This window comes from Colossoma macropomum, unplaced genomic scaffold (assembly GCF_904425465.1).
Source record: "Colossoma macropomum unplaced genomic scaffold, Colossoma_macropomum, whole genome shotgun sequence".
NCBI lineage: Eukaryota > Metazoa > Chordata > Actinopteri > Characiformes > Serrasalmidae > Colossoma > Colossoma macropomum.
Window position 1 is genome coordinate 14,441,988 of NW_023494798.1, and position 17,771 is coordinate 14,459,758.

Genomic DNA, 17,771 nt, shown 5'->3' on the forward strand with positions numbered 1-17,771 from the left:
TGTAAATATTTTAAATAGAACACACTAAATACTCTAAAAGAAAGGCAAACATGAAGCTGTAGATAACATCTTCACATAGTATGGAGAGTAAATTTTAGTTATGATGCTGTGAGTTGGTAACAGGAGACCATAATGAATCTGTGCAACTCTGTGTGTGTGTGTGTGTGTGTGTGTGTGTGTGTGTGTGCTGATGGCACACAGTGTCAGCGTGTGGGTGAATGTCTTTAGCGAAGCATGTTTTACAGCTGTTTGTCTCTCCAGCCTCTGCTCACAGACACTCGACCGCAGCTGTGAAGAATCCATCAAGTCTCAAAGTAATGGAGGCCTGGTTCTGCTCCATTTCACCAGCTGGGAGGTGTTGATTGGAGCTTTTTTTGGGGGGGTAAGGAGAGAAAAACAACTCCACTACAACTGATGAATGCCTTTGGAGATAGAGAGATTACCAGACAGACACATAGAGACAGATAACCTGCTTCCACAGTGCTCATTTTTGACTAAAAAACAGAAACACTTCATTCCTGTCTTCCATTATAGTGCTGTGGCCACAATAACACGGTGTCTGAATGAGGCGTTTTTCCGAGGCCTCTTCCCCCTACAGACCTATACAGTTGCCATCCCAGCACAACTGGATATCAATCAAAATGTATCACTATGAATATTCTTGGCGCTGTTGTGTTAGAATTCACAGACACCCGGGCCGGCTCTAAATGCGATGTGATGCTTTGTTAACGGAGCGCCACACTGCGCTTCAGCATGCCGCTGTGAGTGAAATCTTCATTAGAAACCTTCTGCAACCCTCCCTCCACCCACCCCCCGAACTCCAAGGATCCGTGCCAGGTACCCGCTCTAACAGCCAAACATGTTGATAATTAAACCCCTGTAATCGAGAGGTGTTATCACAACAATTAACACCAAAAATGTGAGGGGATGAGAGAGTGCCTCTGAACGTGTGGCTTTGTACATTTCCTTTTTTCCTTCCTCCAGGATATAACCCCCCCATCTTTTTCCTGTGAACATGGGGATGGATTGCAGTACCTGTGTTCCTAATACCTCTTGTAGATCCTTTAAACATTCATGATTCGTTAAACATCAATAGAAGAAAAACAAGCAAGTGGGGGGGAGGCATGAAAACATTGTGTCGCTTCTGCTCTTTTTCCTCAAAACACATTTATCTCTCCCCTACTTTTGCTAATTCTCCAGACGTGTTCCCTCTTTCCCTTTTCTCCCCCTCCTCTCTCCCTCCCCTTTTCTTCCCCAAAGTTGGCTGCCTCTGCCCTCGTTCCGTGGCATCAGCCGAAGATCCAGCAAGGCCCCCGTGCACAATGAGCTTTAATTGGGTTAAGTTTGTCCGCCACAGATAACATTTCTCTTTCTGTGGAGAATAAAGCAAATTGCTGGCACTAATGGCACTGTTTAATGTAGCTCTTTTTATTATGGATGGAGGAAATTAGGAGGAGACTCCCTACAGAGAGCTGATGTCGTGGGAGTGAGTGCATTGTTGCAGCTCATCAGGAAAGCATTTTTGCTGGAGCGCCATCCTCCTCGCTTCCTTCTCTCGCTCCCCACTTTACCTTCTCTTTTACAGGCTACCCAAAATGCCGCCACAAAAAAACAATACTCACTAATCACAGACCCTTTACAATGCATCCTGATGAGATGAGATCCTATGCTGGAGCATTGTGGCGCGTGTTCAGAACCTGTCCACTGTCTGTTGTTTTTTTTTATGGTTTAATGCCCTAAGTCCATAAAGCTGGTGTTTCTTTGTGTAAGACTGGGGCAAGAGCCAGGGAATGGGGGGCTGAAAAAGGGAGGGAGGGAGGGTTGCTATTGAGGTTTTGGCACAAGACGCGGTAAGCCGAAAAAGGCTGAAATTCGCTTAGTGTTGCTTTCCTTCTGAACGGAGGGCAAGCGCATGGACATCTCAGTGCAGATGAGGCAGTAGAAACTCAATGAGTCTGCCATGCTAGTACCTGAGCACAAGGCTAGGCACAATCTGCACTGAAAGTGTGGTGCTGAATGCTGGTCTTTCTAGTGGCTAATCAGGGGCTGATGGAGCAGAGGGGGCAGTAAGTGCAGTGGAGCGCTCAGCCCCAATCTGCGCCCTTCTCTCCTCCGCACACTCACAGGCTCCAATGAGAGGCAGCGCCGCCGGTCCACTGGCTGTCTGGGTCACTGTAACAGGCTACTGTACGCCCTGCTTTTAAACTCCGCTCCGCACTCCACCGCTTCTGGGACTACAGCATAAGCTGACGAAGATATAGTGTGAAAAAAAAAAACAAAGATCAAAATCAAATGTGAATTCACTGTACTCATGCAGATGGCCTCAAATGTACACTTTTATACCGTAGATCAGGGCTCCCTTTTTTCCCATAATAGCCGAGAACCCTAGCATTAGTTGTATAGGTAATACCTCTGAAGTGCCTCTGGGCATGACAAAATGGATTAATTTAAATTCGAACTCAGTGTATGTAGACAAATGGCTTTCATCCCCTCTCTCACCTTCTTACGCTTCTGCCTATTTGACAAAAACGAAGCTTGAGGGGGGAAATGCTTCCACATCTCTCACTTCTGCATGCATAGCGCTCGTGTGCGCTTTTGTTAACAAGACAAAAGACTGTCAGCTTTGCAGTATTTAAATCAGTTATGTCTAATTATTTCCTATAAAAATAGTCTATCTAGGGCAAAACCAATGAGATGTAACACTGTCTGTGGAGGGGGGACCTGGTTGAGTTGGCATGGGTTCAGCTGAACAGAACAGAACAGAGAGAATCTGCTGTAGGCAACATAAATATAACATGAACTCTCCAGGCTTGTGACAGTACAATAGGGGAGTGTTTAAGAGGGTTTTCTGGGGCTCCATCCGCCATGGCTGCTAGCCACTCAAGAAAACCAGGCCTAAATGCGAAGACAGAGGAACAGAGGCTGGAGGGAAAAAAGGGACAGATTTGGTGTATTCGGTTACAGTTAAATTCTAGGTTTGTGTCCAAGGGAATATCTGGGTGGCATTAAACCTGCACAGCCATAAATCTCAAAACATCCCCATGTGCTTGAGTGAAATAATAGCCCATATTAAGGTCAGCTCTACTGACAAGTGACTTGCAGTTTCACAAATACCTCAACCCACATAACCCGTCAGCATCTGTGGTGCTACTTTTGACGTCACAGAATAGCAAGGAACACGCACACACACACACACGCACACACACACAATTAAAATGAGACGATTCTGGTAAATTTACATTTCTTAGATGTTAGTCCTATTTCAAACAACATGCCATTTTTTTACAGCCTGCATGAAACTTATTAAATTCTCCCTAAAATAGCTACAGCAGTGATTTCCAAACAGGATCACCACATTTATAGTTCACGCCTCTTTTCTCTTGTGTCTTAATTAATTTCATCCACATGTCTCGCAGCCGTGTTCTAAGCCTTTTCGGCGTTGCGAAAGAAGGAAAAAAAACACAGAAAAGCAAATCCAAGAGAAGATGACAGAGGGTGTAATCGCTTGCTATGTGATTTAACAATAAGAGTTTTTCAGCCCATTCACGCCCGGGCTGTCCTTGACCCTTAAGGCGCTTGTAATGTGCCCATTTCCCTCCTTTGTACCTCTCGGAGAGAAAAGAGCGCCACCGCGGTGAGCTCCTACCCCGCCGGGCCTACGGCGCCCCCCTTCGGCGCGCCACAAGCGCTTTGAAAGCGGCCCCCAGGCGCGCGCTCATTTTCAGGGGGAGTTCAGAGGAGAAGAGGAATGGAAAAGGGGGCGACAGGGGCCCCGGACCTCCACAGGAGGGCAATTTTAAAGGCCGCTCCGTGGCTCCACAGGAGGGAACCCTGCTGACGGATACGCAGAGAGAGCCCACCGGGTTAGCCATGACAACGGTCAAAGAGCGGGAGAGGCGGCAACAAAAGCCCGCGCGCGACTCACCGTCGCCATGGCTGCGCTCGTCCTCTTTCTGTCAGAGTCATGCGGACAGAGGCTGAGCTTGTCGGAGGAGTTTGGGCTCGACTGTGGCCTAGATAGCTAAGAACCATTAGAGCCAAGGCCTGATCCTGCTGCTGAATACCTATCGCAGCGCTCTTGGGTTCCTCTGATATTAAAACATTGGCTGCTCGTGGGTTCCCGTCAGGACGGCCTGGTCAAACTGTTAGCTTAGCATGACACTGTTTAAAAACTCCCCACACTTGCAACGCACTCAGCAGAAACGTGTTAAGCTTTTCAGTCCTCCAGCTCACTGAACAGGCAAGTAGGTGAACAGACCTTTGAAACGTAGCTCAAGGTACCACAAATCTTCCTGTCGCTTTGACTAGTTGCTAGATACAGGACATAAACAAACTTAGAAGTGAAGGCACCACAATTACTGACGCACCAAAAGAGTTCTTTTTAAAGCCACAACACCGACTGTGTACTCCAGGTATCATGACTGAAACTCTAGCAACTGACTTAGCTACTTTAAACAAACTAGCTACTGTTAGCATTATGTAATGAAACACAAGCTATGGCGTTAAAGTACCAGCCTGAAAACAACAAACAAAAGTTTGGGTAATTTAGCTTATATAAACCATCATAATGCTGTATAAAAGTAGGCTACAGCGTTGAAACAGCGCATATACACTCCAAAGCTTCCCCCTCAGTTACGGTTAAAAGGAGAAAAAAATAATCTTTTAGCTCTAGTAGTTACCTGAGTTAACGTTAGCTTAAATAAACTAGCATCATGTCCTACAATACGGGCTACCGCCCAGAGGCAGCAGCTGAAATCATCACTCTGAAGCATTTTCTCCTTCGGTTTGGAGTAAAAGGCGAATAAAATTCTACCACGTAGCTGTAGAAAAAGCCTCGGTAAACTCTGTTCTCGCCGGTGAAACGCTGGCGCGAACCCAAGCCGAAAGCAGCGGCGTAGAGAGGGGCAAAGTGAGCGGGGAAAGCAGAATCCAGTCCGTCTTTTTTCCTCCACAGAGTTTTTCCTCGAAGCTCCGCGTTTTGGCCCCGATCCGCGCTCCGAGCTAAAAGCTGTAGTTTCCACGGCTGACCATGGCTCGGTGCTGTTGGCTCTCTGTGTGGCTGCTCGAGCCCAGGCTGCGCGGAGCTCCCTGCGGGATCAGAGCGCTCCCCCGCCGGGACCCTACTCTCACATCCTCCTGCTGGGACACGGCTACATTTCCAGCCAAGCCTGGCTTTATTATGTGTGTCTGCGCTGCAGCCCCGCCAGCAGTCGGCTCGGGAGGCGGAGGGAAGACCAGAGTCAGGACAAAGAAGAAAAGGGGAGAGAGAGGCTAGCGAACCACAACCATTTCCCCCTCTTTTACAGCTTCTTCTTCTTCCTTCTTTTTTTGGAGAGGGGGGAAATTTAAGAAAGAGGATAAACAAGAGCGACAAATCCCCACAGGTGAGAGAATGCTGCGTGAAATGGCAGTGAGGGTGGCACCTTTGGAAAAATAAGAAGAGCAAAGAGGGCGGTTCGGTGGGGTTAAGACATACATACATATATATATATATATATATATTGCAGGATTTGGGGAACGAAAATAAAGACAGTTCGAAACATAACCTGAAGCGGACCACGCGGGAGGGGGGGGAATAAGAAGAGGAAGAGGAAGAAGAAGGAAAAGAAAAGACAAATCCGCGAACGGACCCAAACCGAGTGGTCCGCTCGGTGAAGTGAAGAGCTTGTCGCGTTTTCTGGAAGTGCTGGAGCCCCTTTTTCTCGCGAACTCGGCGGACCCGCCGTGCTGGGTAATGCTGTGATTTTTTTCTTTTTTTTTTTTTGGACACTACAAACTCTGACGGCGGAGCCGCGAGGAACAAAAGAGCGAGAGTGACTCCTGCAAAAAAATCTACAGGTTGAATCTAGCGGCTCAAGTTGCCGGATCGTTGGAGTATCCGTTTGCCGCTTTCCCCGCGCTTCTCTCCCTCCGAGCGGCTGCCGGACTACCGCCACCGCCACGGGCACTGAAGTTGCCGCATTGCAACAGGCAAAGTAAAAAAGGAGGAGGGGAGAGAGGAGAGAAAAAAATCACAGAAGTAGCGGTGTGCAGCCTATGAGTGACTGTACGAGAGGACGAGAGATCAATAAAAGCAGAAAAGCACCGAGACAGAGATGTCGAGACGCAAGCAGGCCAAACCGCGCTCCGTTAAAGGTAAGCGTGCGAGCGAGTGAGTGTGTGCGTGTGTATGTGTGTTTGTAACGGACGCAGCTCGCGAGCGGTAGCTTGACCAATGAGATTTCATGGCGAAAACTGGCGGGGATTGTGAAACGATACAATTTAATATCTTTGCCCGGAATAGTAGACTTGTGCCATGGTCCGAGATTCCCAGTGCCTGTGATGGCGAGAGAGGAGCTCCTCAACTCTTTTAAGCAGATGCGAGTGGTTTGAACACACTGTAGTGTAGAGTCCTTTAGACAGGAACAAAGTGGTATCTGACTGGAATCAACTGAGACTGAACGTGCTTCAGGGAGAAGATCTCTGTGTAGTGTGTTTGCACTCATATGTGTTCGTTTTCAGTGATTCAGTGATGAAGAAATGCAGTGAGTGATTGCTTAATGTTATTTGCAAATAGATTGTATACATTGTGTGTATTTGAGTGCTCCTAAAACCTCCTTTTAAGTGCAGCAAACGGGATATGTATCTAGGTGTGCTCTTTTGGAAATCCCCCTCCCTTTCTTTAAGTTTCTGACACAGATGATTGTGAATGAACAGCATACCAGTCTGACTTATTTTGTGCCTAACAACAAAAAAGTCCCATGCCTGGTAAATAGTTGGGTTGAGACGAGTTGATGCTAATGTGGCCTTTCGGCTTTATATTACTTGTGGTGTTGAGCGGACGTGGACCACTTTCATGCAAAGGAACTTTACCTTCCATATCCTTCTAACAGAAGTGAGTGAACTTTGGTGGGTGAGCGAGCGTAAAGTAGCTTGGCAGTTGTGTCACTGGTGTGGTGGCCGATTACAAACATTGGGCTGACGGGTGAAGGCGCCCCTATGGAAACCAGATGGGCACTGGGATGGCCATGTGGCCCACCGCTAGACCCCCCTCCCCCAATTAATAACTCGTTTTTGTTCTAATTATCCGACACAATCTGCAGTGGTTTGAAGAGAGCTTTGCTTGTTCTGAAGCACTTATTTCTAGAAACTGGTATTTGCAGCAGGTAAAAAGGTGAGAAAGACCTTAATATTATCAATAGCTCACTTATTGACAGTGTCTGAGCTTACAACTCAAACTACACACGTAACCAAATTGTTAGAACAGTAAGAGAGTGTGTGAGAATGGGGGCCTGTATTTTAATGCCCATTTTAACTCCATGCCTTGCCAGAATTCAATAAATGAATGGTGACAAGAAAAACAATCAATTCAGTTATACTGCATCCATTTATTTCTTAGTGTTTCTGCTAATATGAGAAAAAACATAAACTGTTTTTAAACAATGGAACAGAATTTCAGTGTTTTTATCACAGCAGATGTTTGTTATATGTAGCGAGTGCCAGGTACAATGTAAGCGACACACTCCCACTGTCAAAACCCACTAAGTGCACTGGACCAAGAAGCCTTTGGCATCATAAATGTATTCGGCTGCCACAGCGAGTGCTTTCGGATAAACAGTGCTTGTGTCGACTCAGTGATCCACGTCAGTCATAGGCCAATTAAATATGTAACCAAGGCATGCTGGGCCACTATCTCCTCCGAACACCTTTCCTATTGATTGGCAGTGTCACAGATTAGAGAAGCTGTAGGAGCACCAACAGTAGCCTAAGATTGCATGTAGAGCCACACAAGACGGTGTTTCTGTGCCACGTTATATCACACAACAAAACATCTTGTTTAACATTTTTACATTTGGAAAACAATTGGCAGGTATGAGCGAACTAATATTTGGACTAGAATTAATACTGACTTGAGCAGCCTGAAGGAAGCTGTTCATCATGTCCATTAGAAAAGGGATTATTTCCTTTAAGGGAAGTCATGCTCTCAATTCAAATAGCATTAAAAGCTATGATTAGCAGTGTTAATGACTGGAGAGAGAGAGAGAGATATTGCTTCTAGGGTGAGAGACATGGGGAGACTCAGAGAAGGAGGGAGAGAGAGAAAGAGAGAGAGAGCACTCTACTGAAAGGGAGAGAGGGAGTGGTGCTTATCAAAATATTTCTTCCAATTAATCCCTTTTTAATGTGTGTGTATGCGTACAGCGCTTGGCCGGGGCATTGCTGTTTCATATCTGCACCGTTCCCACGAGTGTTTCATGCATTATGTAGCAATGATTATTACTTAATTACATATTAATAAATCCTCTTCATTTGCAGGACATTAAGGGAGGATGAGTGCACATGACTAGGCTCAGAGACACACGGAGCACTTCTTTCCATTCTGCAGCATTGTTTACACTCAATCAAATCAAATCAGACCTTTTAACCCTGCAAATAGAGGATAGAGAGATGTGGTATCATCTCTACTTCATCTCCCTTTTCCTAAACTCAAACACACTAAACCACACGCCCGGCTGACTCACTCAGAGTTGGAATCTGCCAGAGACGTGGACTGTAATCTGCTCTTGGTAAATGTAATCCACAAAAGCATCGCATTTAGTAGGTTCCTTTTTGGGGAAGTTTATGTAATTTGACTGCCATAAAGCATGTAGTGCCATTTTTTCTGTTAAAAACATATTCCTGGTAACTCCTGGTAATTTTTCAGATTTTTATATATTTTTTAACATCATTTGGAAATAGCATAACATGGCCCAAATACCAGAAATGCACTGTGAACAATAAAAGTGCTATAAAGGGTTCTTTGAGTGGTCCCATAGCAGAGACACAATAGGTTCCCTAAAGACCCATAAAGTGTCCACATAATAAAAATGTTCTAGGAAGAACTTTAAATTGGTTCAGAACCTTTATATTATGTAAAGATTCTATAGCCCTTTAAAAGGTTCTTCACACTCATGAAGCTCTTTTTCAAATATGGTTCTTTAGAGAATTGAAAGCAGTTCTTCTATGGGATCCCTCGAAGAACCCTTTGTGGCACCATTTTTTTTAAGTATGGCCCAAAAAATAACGATGTAAAACCTCTTTTCATTAATATTGATTAGAGTTTTACATTTTTTATTCTTCTAATAAAGATACAAGGTTTTGTTATGAACACATATGATGTGTTTTGGTGATAAGCAAAAATCAAGGTGGGATACATTCATTTAACAAGCCTACGACAGGCAAACTGATTGTAGCCTTAAGGAGAAAACCTACAGTTGTTTTTCTCATTCATAAACAAATATGTACTTCACATGAATGTAGTTATTGGGTGAGAAGTAGAAATGGGTAAAAAAAAAAGTGCAGTCAGTGTCTTCTTTGTAGTGAAGAAATCGTGTGTGACAGTGAGACTGTCAGTGTTGCAGAATGTTTGCAGAGTGAAGTCTTTTCTGTTTTGTTAGTTAAAAGACGGTGTTTCTAGAACCATTTGGCTGCTTCTGTGATTTGTACAAGGTACGTATCAAAGAGAAAGAAATATCAAGCGGAGTATAATGTAGACATGTGTTCATCTGTTTTGCAGGTTTAGAGAGAGAGTGTGTGTGTGTGTATCTATGTGTGTTGGTAGAGATTTTATCCCTGACATCTCTTTACCCTCCTCCCACCCTTCCACCATCTGGTTTTAGCATTAAATGGCTTTTTTATTGTCACCTAGACTTTTGGCAGCCGCACAGGACTTTCATTGGTCAGCGGGCTGTTATAAAATGCTGAAGTGAGTTACCACAGCACTGCACATCTACAGCCACAGAGAGCGAAAAGCCGCCCTTTTCTTTTTAACATGCTTACAGATTCTCATTTTTAATGCAGTTGTGTTTTTCATTTGTGGTTTTGTGCGCTCTACCTTTTTCGTAAGTGCTGATTTTGTTTACAGGAACATCTGACCACTTGCCTGAGATTAATTTGTTAAATGAGTGTTTTTTTTGTCATGCTCTCGTAAAGACAGTATCATTTTTTTAGTTAGTTTTTTAGCACTCATCATATTTTTATAGATGAGGTTTTCAAGGTCGTGAAAGCATTGAAAACTGTTGAATTTGGTGGTCACATAAATGATCTTTGGAGCAAACCTGGAGCAGTTTTCCAGATAGACCACAATATTGTTCTGTTTTATCCAGTTTATTCCTTCATTAATTTATTTTATTTGTTTATTTTTGTATTTGTTATTTAACCAAGAGTCTTTTGCTGCTCTGCAGATCTAATTAAAACACATTGAAACAGCTTTGCAGTTTTTCTAGAGAAGCTGCGCAAATTATTAATTAAACTTGTTATTGTACATATTTTTAAATGAATGTTATATATTTAATAATATTGATGTGCACCTATAGATGGTAAGTACAATATATTATAAGCATACCCTCATAGATAGAGCTGCAAGTACGTAAATGATTACTTATTTATAGGTTACTATAGAAATGTACCTGAAACAACTGGGAGTGAAGGGGGATCATTTTGTGGCATCAGTAAAAATAAAGGCAGTAGAATAGTTTGTTGAGTGATAATAGGCTCATTTTGGCTCCTTGGTGTTGATGATGGGAGGGTGTGTTGCACATCATATTGGAATGTATGCCAATATGGTAAACCTAAACTTTATAAAGGTGGTAGCTGTACCTGTTTCATACTGATGACACAGTGACATTCCGCCTTTTGTCTATCGGTGCAGTGTGATGTGTATGTGGCTACTTGGCTGTGAGAACAGTGATAAGTATTCTAGTCATTTATGTACTCATCTATAAGGGTGTGATTATAATATATTGTACACATCAATATTTTATCATTCACTTATAAATATATACAATAACAAATGTAATTAAATACTTTGTGCAGCTTTTCTAATAGCATTATTACAGTGTGTTCTCTGTCAATCCTCCTCAGGCTTAATGGGTAACATTAATCCAACATCACATCGTGATAAATCCACACATTGCTTCCAAGAGTGAATCAGTAGCATTCTGTGTTTATCCGTCAATGCTGATATGGTACAAGTATTATTGTGCGTCCCTAGTTTCTGAGGTAATGTGAGATGAACCAGAAAATTGATTTTTTGTCTCTTTTTTTATTTTCATTGAGTTCACAGCATGAGCAATTTGTTAAACAACTCTTAAAAGTATTTCATCAGGACCAGAGGAAAATGTAATTGTGCACAGTTTGACAGCAGTGTGTGTGTTTTCTTGAGTCTATTTTTGTTGCCATTATGGTTGCAATCATGATGAGAGGCAAAGTCAGGGGTACAGTTCTCTCCCCCACACACAGATACCTGAACATACAGCCTTCTCTCTCTCGAGCACTTTTGGGAGGGGATTAGTTTTACATGAGGAGGTGGGGTGTTGTAAGTATTACCAGCGTTTTACAGGGACTTTAGTCCCATCCGAATCTGCCATGTCAGTAATATTTACAGACTGCACGCTAGCGTCAGTAAAGATTCTTCTGCCTTTTAACTATTATAAAATGAGCTGTAGAAATAATTACAGGTTATATTAATCCTGTGGAGATGGATGTCTGTATAGGATATGCCTGTAAACAAAAGAATTTTCTTAAGTTTTTTTAAGTATGGAGGCACTCAAAGTAGCGATCGTTTGTGTTCTTTGCAGATCGAGCTGGTACATGTTATGCTGTATGCATGTAGAATGACAAAAAAGTTAGATCTTATGTGGCTGTAAATTTTCAAGCAAAAAGGTAGATGGTTTAGGGTATATGAAATTCTGATTAAATAAAATTTTTGGACGTTTCACGCTCGATTTCTGTGTTTCTATGTATAATTGTAATTTGTGTAGTTTTTGTTTCTTCTTTTTCTTTGTCTTCTCCTTTTTTACCTTTCAGTTTGACCACTTTGGCCTTCACTTAATGACATTGCTATAAAAACAATCCTCTCCTTACCTGTGCACGCTCAGCTGTCACTCTACACTGACCCCTTTTGGTGGGGACATTAGAGCGTAGGCCTGTATGATTGTGCTGGTGTTGGAAGAAGAAGAGGAGGAGGAGAAGGAGAATGGTGTGTGGGTGGGGAGGGTGATGAAGTGGGGGGGGTGGCGTCTCCCTGGTGGGCAGTGTGGCTGCCAGTGACAACTCCTTATCTGCAGCCCGCCTGCTAGTTTTGTGCGGAAGGATCTGTCTTAATGTAAGAGCTCAGTGCTAGGCTGTGCCATTGTACCAGCTTAGCCACACGCTTTATCAGCCAGCCTGAACTCAGTGGCCCGGAACCGGGGGTTCACTGTGGACCCGCTCAGGATCTGCTCCACGCCACGCTTCACTTCTAAAGGGGAGGCGTCGCTCTGGCGAGGGTTGCTATTAATTCTGTTTGTGAGGCTGGCAAACCCCCCCTCCCCCCCCAGCCTGCCAACCACTGCTCCCCCGTCTGAATCTCCCCGAGGAGGCCGCGGCCGCTCTAAGATGCCGCATGCTGGAACCCGGATTGGGCTGCTGTGCGGGACAGATTAAAATGTGCTGGAACACCACTCAGAGAAAGGCTCTCTCAAAGCTGCTCATTCCCATGTAGATTAAACATGGCAGCGGCTTTCACCTAGCCCGCTGAGACTTCTCTGGCCATTCGGAAAGTGCATTGTGATACACTGGGAGACGTAGCATTTATCAGGCGTCTTTTTCTTTTAACCCGTACAAGTCTAGAGATTGTCTGTTTTTGCTGTTAGTTATATAGTTAGTTACATGAAGAATTTTGTTTACACTTAGTTTACATTCTGCAGCCACAGGATCTTTTTTGACTGTTGTTTCCAGCCATAAGGTCTTCACTTTTGATTGTGTTTGTTTTGGTGTCAAAAATGAAAAAAAAAAACAAGTCCTTTTTCTTTGCAAAATCCAAGACACACAATAGCTTTTTATCACATTTAAATCATAATAAAATGTCTTCTCTTATAAACACAAATGCCGTGTTGATTGAAAGCTCAGAATCTGCAGTTTCAAAAGAATTTCTCTATCAGTGAGCTGTGACTGAAAAATTATCTTAAATTCCGATGTGCTTTATCTCATTAAGAATACCCGCAACTAACCGTGTGTTTTTTTTTGTTTTGTTTTTTTTTTAATAAAGTTACTTGTTTAACTCAACAGTGAAGGTTGCACAGTTGATATCGGTCCTTTGTGACATCTTCTGAGGTCTGATTACTTTGTGTGGGTAATGGACTTTTCCTGTAAGTGTCAGACGTGCAGGTGTAGTTCAGGGAGGATCTTCAGAGGATACAAGTGGCTGCTAATCATAGCTACATTAGGGCTGTCTGCACACTAGAGCACTGCATCAGGAAAAAAAACACCTCTCCTCTCCTTTCCTCTCCTCTCTAATCCCCTCTCCTCGTTTCCACTCCTCTCCCCTCCCCTCTCCGGGTGGCTGCTCTACGACCCTTCCCCGTCTTGCTGGGCTGTACATTAAACATAAGGAAAGGGGGCAATTAAAGCCCACTCACTCCACCTGGCTGATGCATATATTTATTGGCCGGCCTCCCTGCTGGACTGGTTCTGGGCTCTGGCCTGTGCTTTTTGAGAGAGGTGAGTGAGGGGGGCTGCAGAGGTCATTAGCAAAGAGTGCTGGTGCCGGCATGACCCCTGCTGACCCCCCAAGAGTCCTCGCTGACCCCTCAGCAGGCCGTCTGCCCGCAGCCCCCCCCAGCCGGCCCTCACTGCCCTGGGCTTAGAGAGCCCTCCAACACCAGAGCAGGATCTGTAGAGCTGGAGGGGGAAGGTTTTTCTTCAAGCACTCCAAGTTTGAGTTTTTTTTTGTGTGTGTGTGTGTGTGTGTATGTGTGTGTGTGTATGTGTGTGTGTGTGTGTGTGTGTGTGTAAAATAGCGTGTATGCCCACGCACATAAAATTCGCCTTGGCGCTTCTGGCTCCCATAACGATGGTGCTCAACCTATTGATTTCACTATGCCTGGAAAGTTTTCCGCAAGAAAGAACAAAAGAGTTAAAACGAGGAGGAGTTTATTGAATTCACTACCCTTGGCCTCTCACAAACACATAGCGTTTGACTCCACTAACTAGACCTTTGAGCCATTTGCGGAGTTCAGCTGTTTATATGGAGGCACATAGCTTTGCTTTCCTGTGATTGTTATTTTACATTATTTTGTTTCGGCTTTGTTATAATAGTGGAGATAATGAAAGTGGTGAAGTAAAAAGGGTGACCAATCATTTGTCACTGAATGTAAACAGCTCTTGTCTGGGCCGCTCTGTGACTCACGGAGCGTGACATGCTCTTGCCATTGGCTTTTTTAAATGCAGGCTTTTTAAAGCGCTGACATGACAGATGAGAGCGAAGCCCGAGCTGCTTCAGAGCCTTTTCATTCGCCACTGCTCGTGTGCCGATTTCAGGCTTGCGCTTTTTTACCAGAGAGAGATTTGTGTGTGCACTTATGACCGGCTCTTCCCCCGTGCTGGAGGGGCAAAAGCCTGGATACAGCCTGCCATGTCATCCCCCAAATTGATTTTGAGGCGTGAAGCGTTTCGGTCTTTATCCCGGGACTAGACGCTAGCCTGGAACCTGGCAATGGGAGGCTTCTTAGCTCAGACAGAATTAGCTCTTTATTGTAAAAGGGAGCTCCTTTATGCTAGCCCCTTTGCTAGCCTTGGAGAAAAGGCGGGCCCTTGATGCTGAAGTTGGCCTCTTTTGCCTTATTTCTCTCCACTCAATTTGCTGTCAAAAAGTGAGTGCCCCCCTGTTGGGCTGAGGATAGTAACCCATGCAAACAGCGGGGCGATAGTGAAGCAACAAGTCAGAGCACACAGGCAGTATTGGGAATAATTGCATTTACAAAGCTAGCGTACATTGATTATGTGTGTGTTTCTTGGTAAAATGTCTTTGTGTTTGTATGGTGAGATTTGTAGTTAGCATGCTTGTTGTTCTCGTATTTAAGCCATACCCTAAAGCAAATCAAGCCTATGGGGACCTCTACCTCGGCTTTATTTTCCTTAACCTCTTTCACAGACATTTCAATTCTTTAAAATCACTTCTCTGTGAAAACAAAATGCTTTCTGTGAGGTTTAAAGCAGCTTCTGCTAGTTCTTTAGCTTTTCTATTGTGTGTGCTCTGTCTGCTGACTGTGCTTCTGTTTGCGAATGGCTGTTTGGGTGGGAACGGCAGTGAGCAGTATGCAGGAACAGTGAATTAGGATGGAATCTGAGTGTGATGGAATGGGGACGTAGATGGAGTAATATGGTCATGAGTGGCCAATATTGACTGTACAGTGGTTACAGCATATTGTACCCTCTGGTGTCGCTAATAAAACCCACCAACTCTCGAAACTAAGAAGCTTCAAAATCACAGATGCAGTCCCTTAAGGTCATAACATTTGGACTGGACAGCAAACCAGAACATGTAGTCATTTGTCTGGTTGTCTTCAGATGTGTGTGTGCGCGTGTGTGGGTGTATGTGTGTGTGCGCGTCTGGTTCTGCTAGCTGGAGTGCTTGCTGGACTTGCATTGGCATTGCCTGCCCGGAGATGAGGAGAGAGGCTTTCTCTCTGGGAGCTCCTGCAAAACAAACGAGGGCCAAGAGAGGAGCTCAGAATTATTAAAGGCGCCCTCCCTCTTTCTCCCACCTCTCCACTCGCCTTTATTCTCTCTATCCTGAACTTGTTCGCTCTCCTAATAAATGCTTCATGTCGCCATCAAACAGGGCCTGGCTTGCTCCAGGAGAGGCAGAGAGAGGGAGATTGTGGGAGCGGAGCAGAAAGAGAATAGGAGATAGCAGGGCATGGGGGCTTGTGTACTGTAGGCCTTGGTTGCTGATAGATGGACGGATGGATAGAAGAATGTTAAAAAATGTAGAGTTTTTTTTTTCTTTCTCTCAGCCCAGTTGTGTCGATGGTTAGTCCAGGGATTAGGTTGTCCAAGACGTTCTCTTTGGGTGAAGGAGAAGGGAGAGCTCAATCATTAGGCTATACTCACTGCGAAAGACACATACCGTCACACTGCTGCTGCACTGCAAAATATAACTAGCCTAACCTTGACATAAATGAACACACAGGCTGCAAAGCAGACTTACACACCAGAGACACACTCATAAGCAAGTTTTGAGATGGGGCATCAGGCCCACTAAAAATTCACTGGAGGTCCTCCTACAAAATGCGAAACATAAGCTTGTTTACCCTTGCCCTCCATGACACTGCAGAACGCAGCCTTTACTTGGTGAACAGATATAAAAAATTGCACTGGACACTTGGGCCACCAAGCTGATGAATCTTGTGAATCAAAATTGAGTCTTGTGGCCAAAATGATGAATTTGTGGCCAGAATTATAGAAACAGTGACGATAATGTATATGCTTTGTACCTACAGTTAACAAGCATGCTTCAGTACTAGAAACCATGTGTTGCTTTTTGCTATGACTTCCCCGTGTCCTTTTTTTCATTGTCCTGATCAGACCAGGGACATGCTTTGTAAAATGTTTTTAATTTTTGTATTTCGAAGCTATGGCTGTGCTTTTGAATATTGTGGTTTATGATATATATATTATATGAGTTACTCCAGGGGCCTGTCTCACAAAGCACATTAAACTTAAGTTCCTGACCTAACGAAACAAACCCAACAAATGCAACCACAGTTAACTTGTTTTACAATGGTTAACATCTTTTTCTGTTAACCCAGGTTTAGATATTCAAACTAGGAGTAATCCTCATGCATTTGCACATAAAAGTCTGATGTTTAAGACCAGTAGCCAATCATGTGACACTTGAGGAGGAGTCAAAAGGAAGGTCCAATCTATATAAATATGCAGAAATGTTAGTGTTTACTGGAGTAATAATTGCTTTTTATTCCTAGTGTCTGTGTAGTATGATTAGCATATTCTGCTAAAAAGTGATATTTGATTTAAATTCCAATTATTTTCTTTAAATTAAGCTCCAGAGAACAATTTCCCCAAGACCAAGACAAGACCAAGTCTAAATGATGTCAAGACCAAGCCAAGACCGCGACCGTTAATTTATGGACTCGAGACTGGACTTGAGACCAAGACCCGATTTGAGTGCCACACTACTACTGCCAGTCAGTTGTGGTTGTATTGTACAGAGCACATGGATATTTCGTTGCTTTTGATTGGTCTAAGTCATCTAGAGGCAGCTTACATTAATGTTATTAGGTAAAATCTTTCAAGTTGCCCTGACCTTTTGAATTCTAGTCCTCATGTTATCTGATTCTTTTTTTTATTGTCAGGCCATATTTTTATAATTTATAACCCAGAAATTGTTGTAAGCTATAAAGAAATGCTTAAAAAGTCAATTGCCATTACATTAGACATCCTGGTGGTGAAGTTAAAGTTACAGTTGGTGAATTCTGACAAAATCTAATCTGATGCAGTAACGTGTCTGACTGTAAACAGGCTCTGGATCTTGTGCTGGAGGATGAAAAGTAGCTGTTTTGTTATTGATTGTGGATATTACTGAATGTGTAAGAAATAAACTGGTCTGGTGGTTTGTTGAAAGGGGAAGAATGCAAAAAAAAAACTCCAGACAAGTAGTCACTCAGGCCACAGGCTCTCCACTTTTAATGGCTAAAATCTGAAAAGTAGCCAGGGACATAGCGAAGTAGGCAATGTCGACCCCTGATCACCAGGCTGTGTTTTTGCTTAGGGAAAGGTGCAGTTTTATGGGTGCTGCCTTTGTTGTTTGTGTGGGTATTTATAGGTGTTGTGGGAAGAGTTAAGTTCGGGCTATTCTTTTGAAGTCAATATGCACTTACCAGGAAGGACCCCGAGGGCCGTGAGGAAGGAGGTTAGGTACAAGGTGACGCGCACTTACGTACACAAACACGCGCACACACATATGGTGG

The 17,771-nt window shown here is 43.8% G+C and overlaps 1 protein-coding gene across 1 annotated transcript in view; it reads left to right on the forward strand.

The window, feature by feature from the left end:
- Positions 1–4,980: 4,980 nt before the first annotated feature.
- Positions 4,981–17,771, forward strand: part of znf423 (zinc finger protein 423) — a 193,731-nt gene continuing 180,940 nt past the window's right edge. The window contains 1 exon segment of the mRNA XM_036584852.1: positions 4,981–6,135. Within this exon segment, the coding sequence (XP_036440745.1) occupies positions 6,096–6,135 (40 nt within the window). The 5' untranslated portion in view covers positions 4,981–6,095.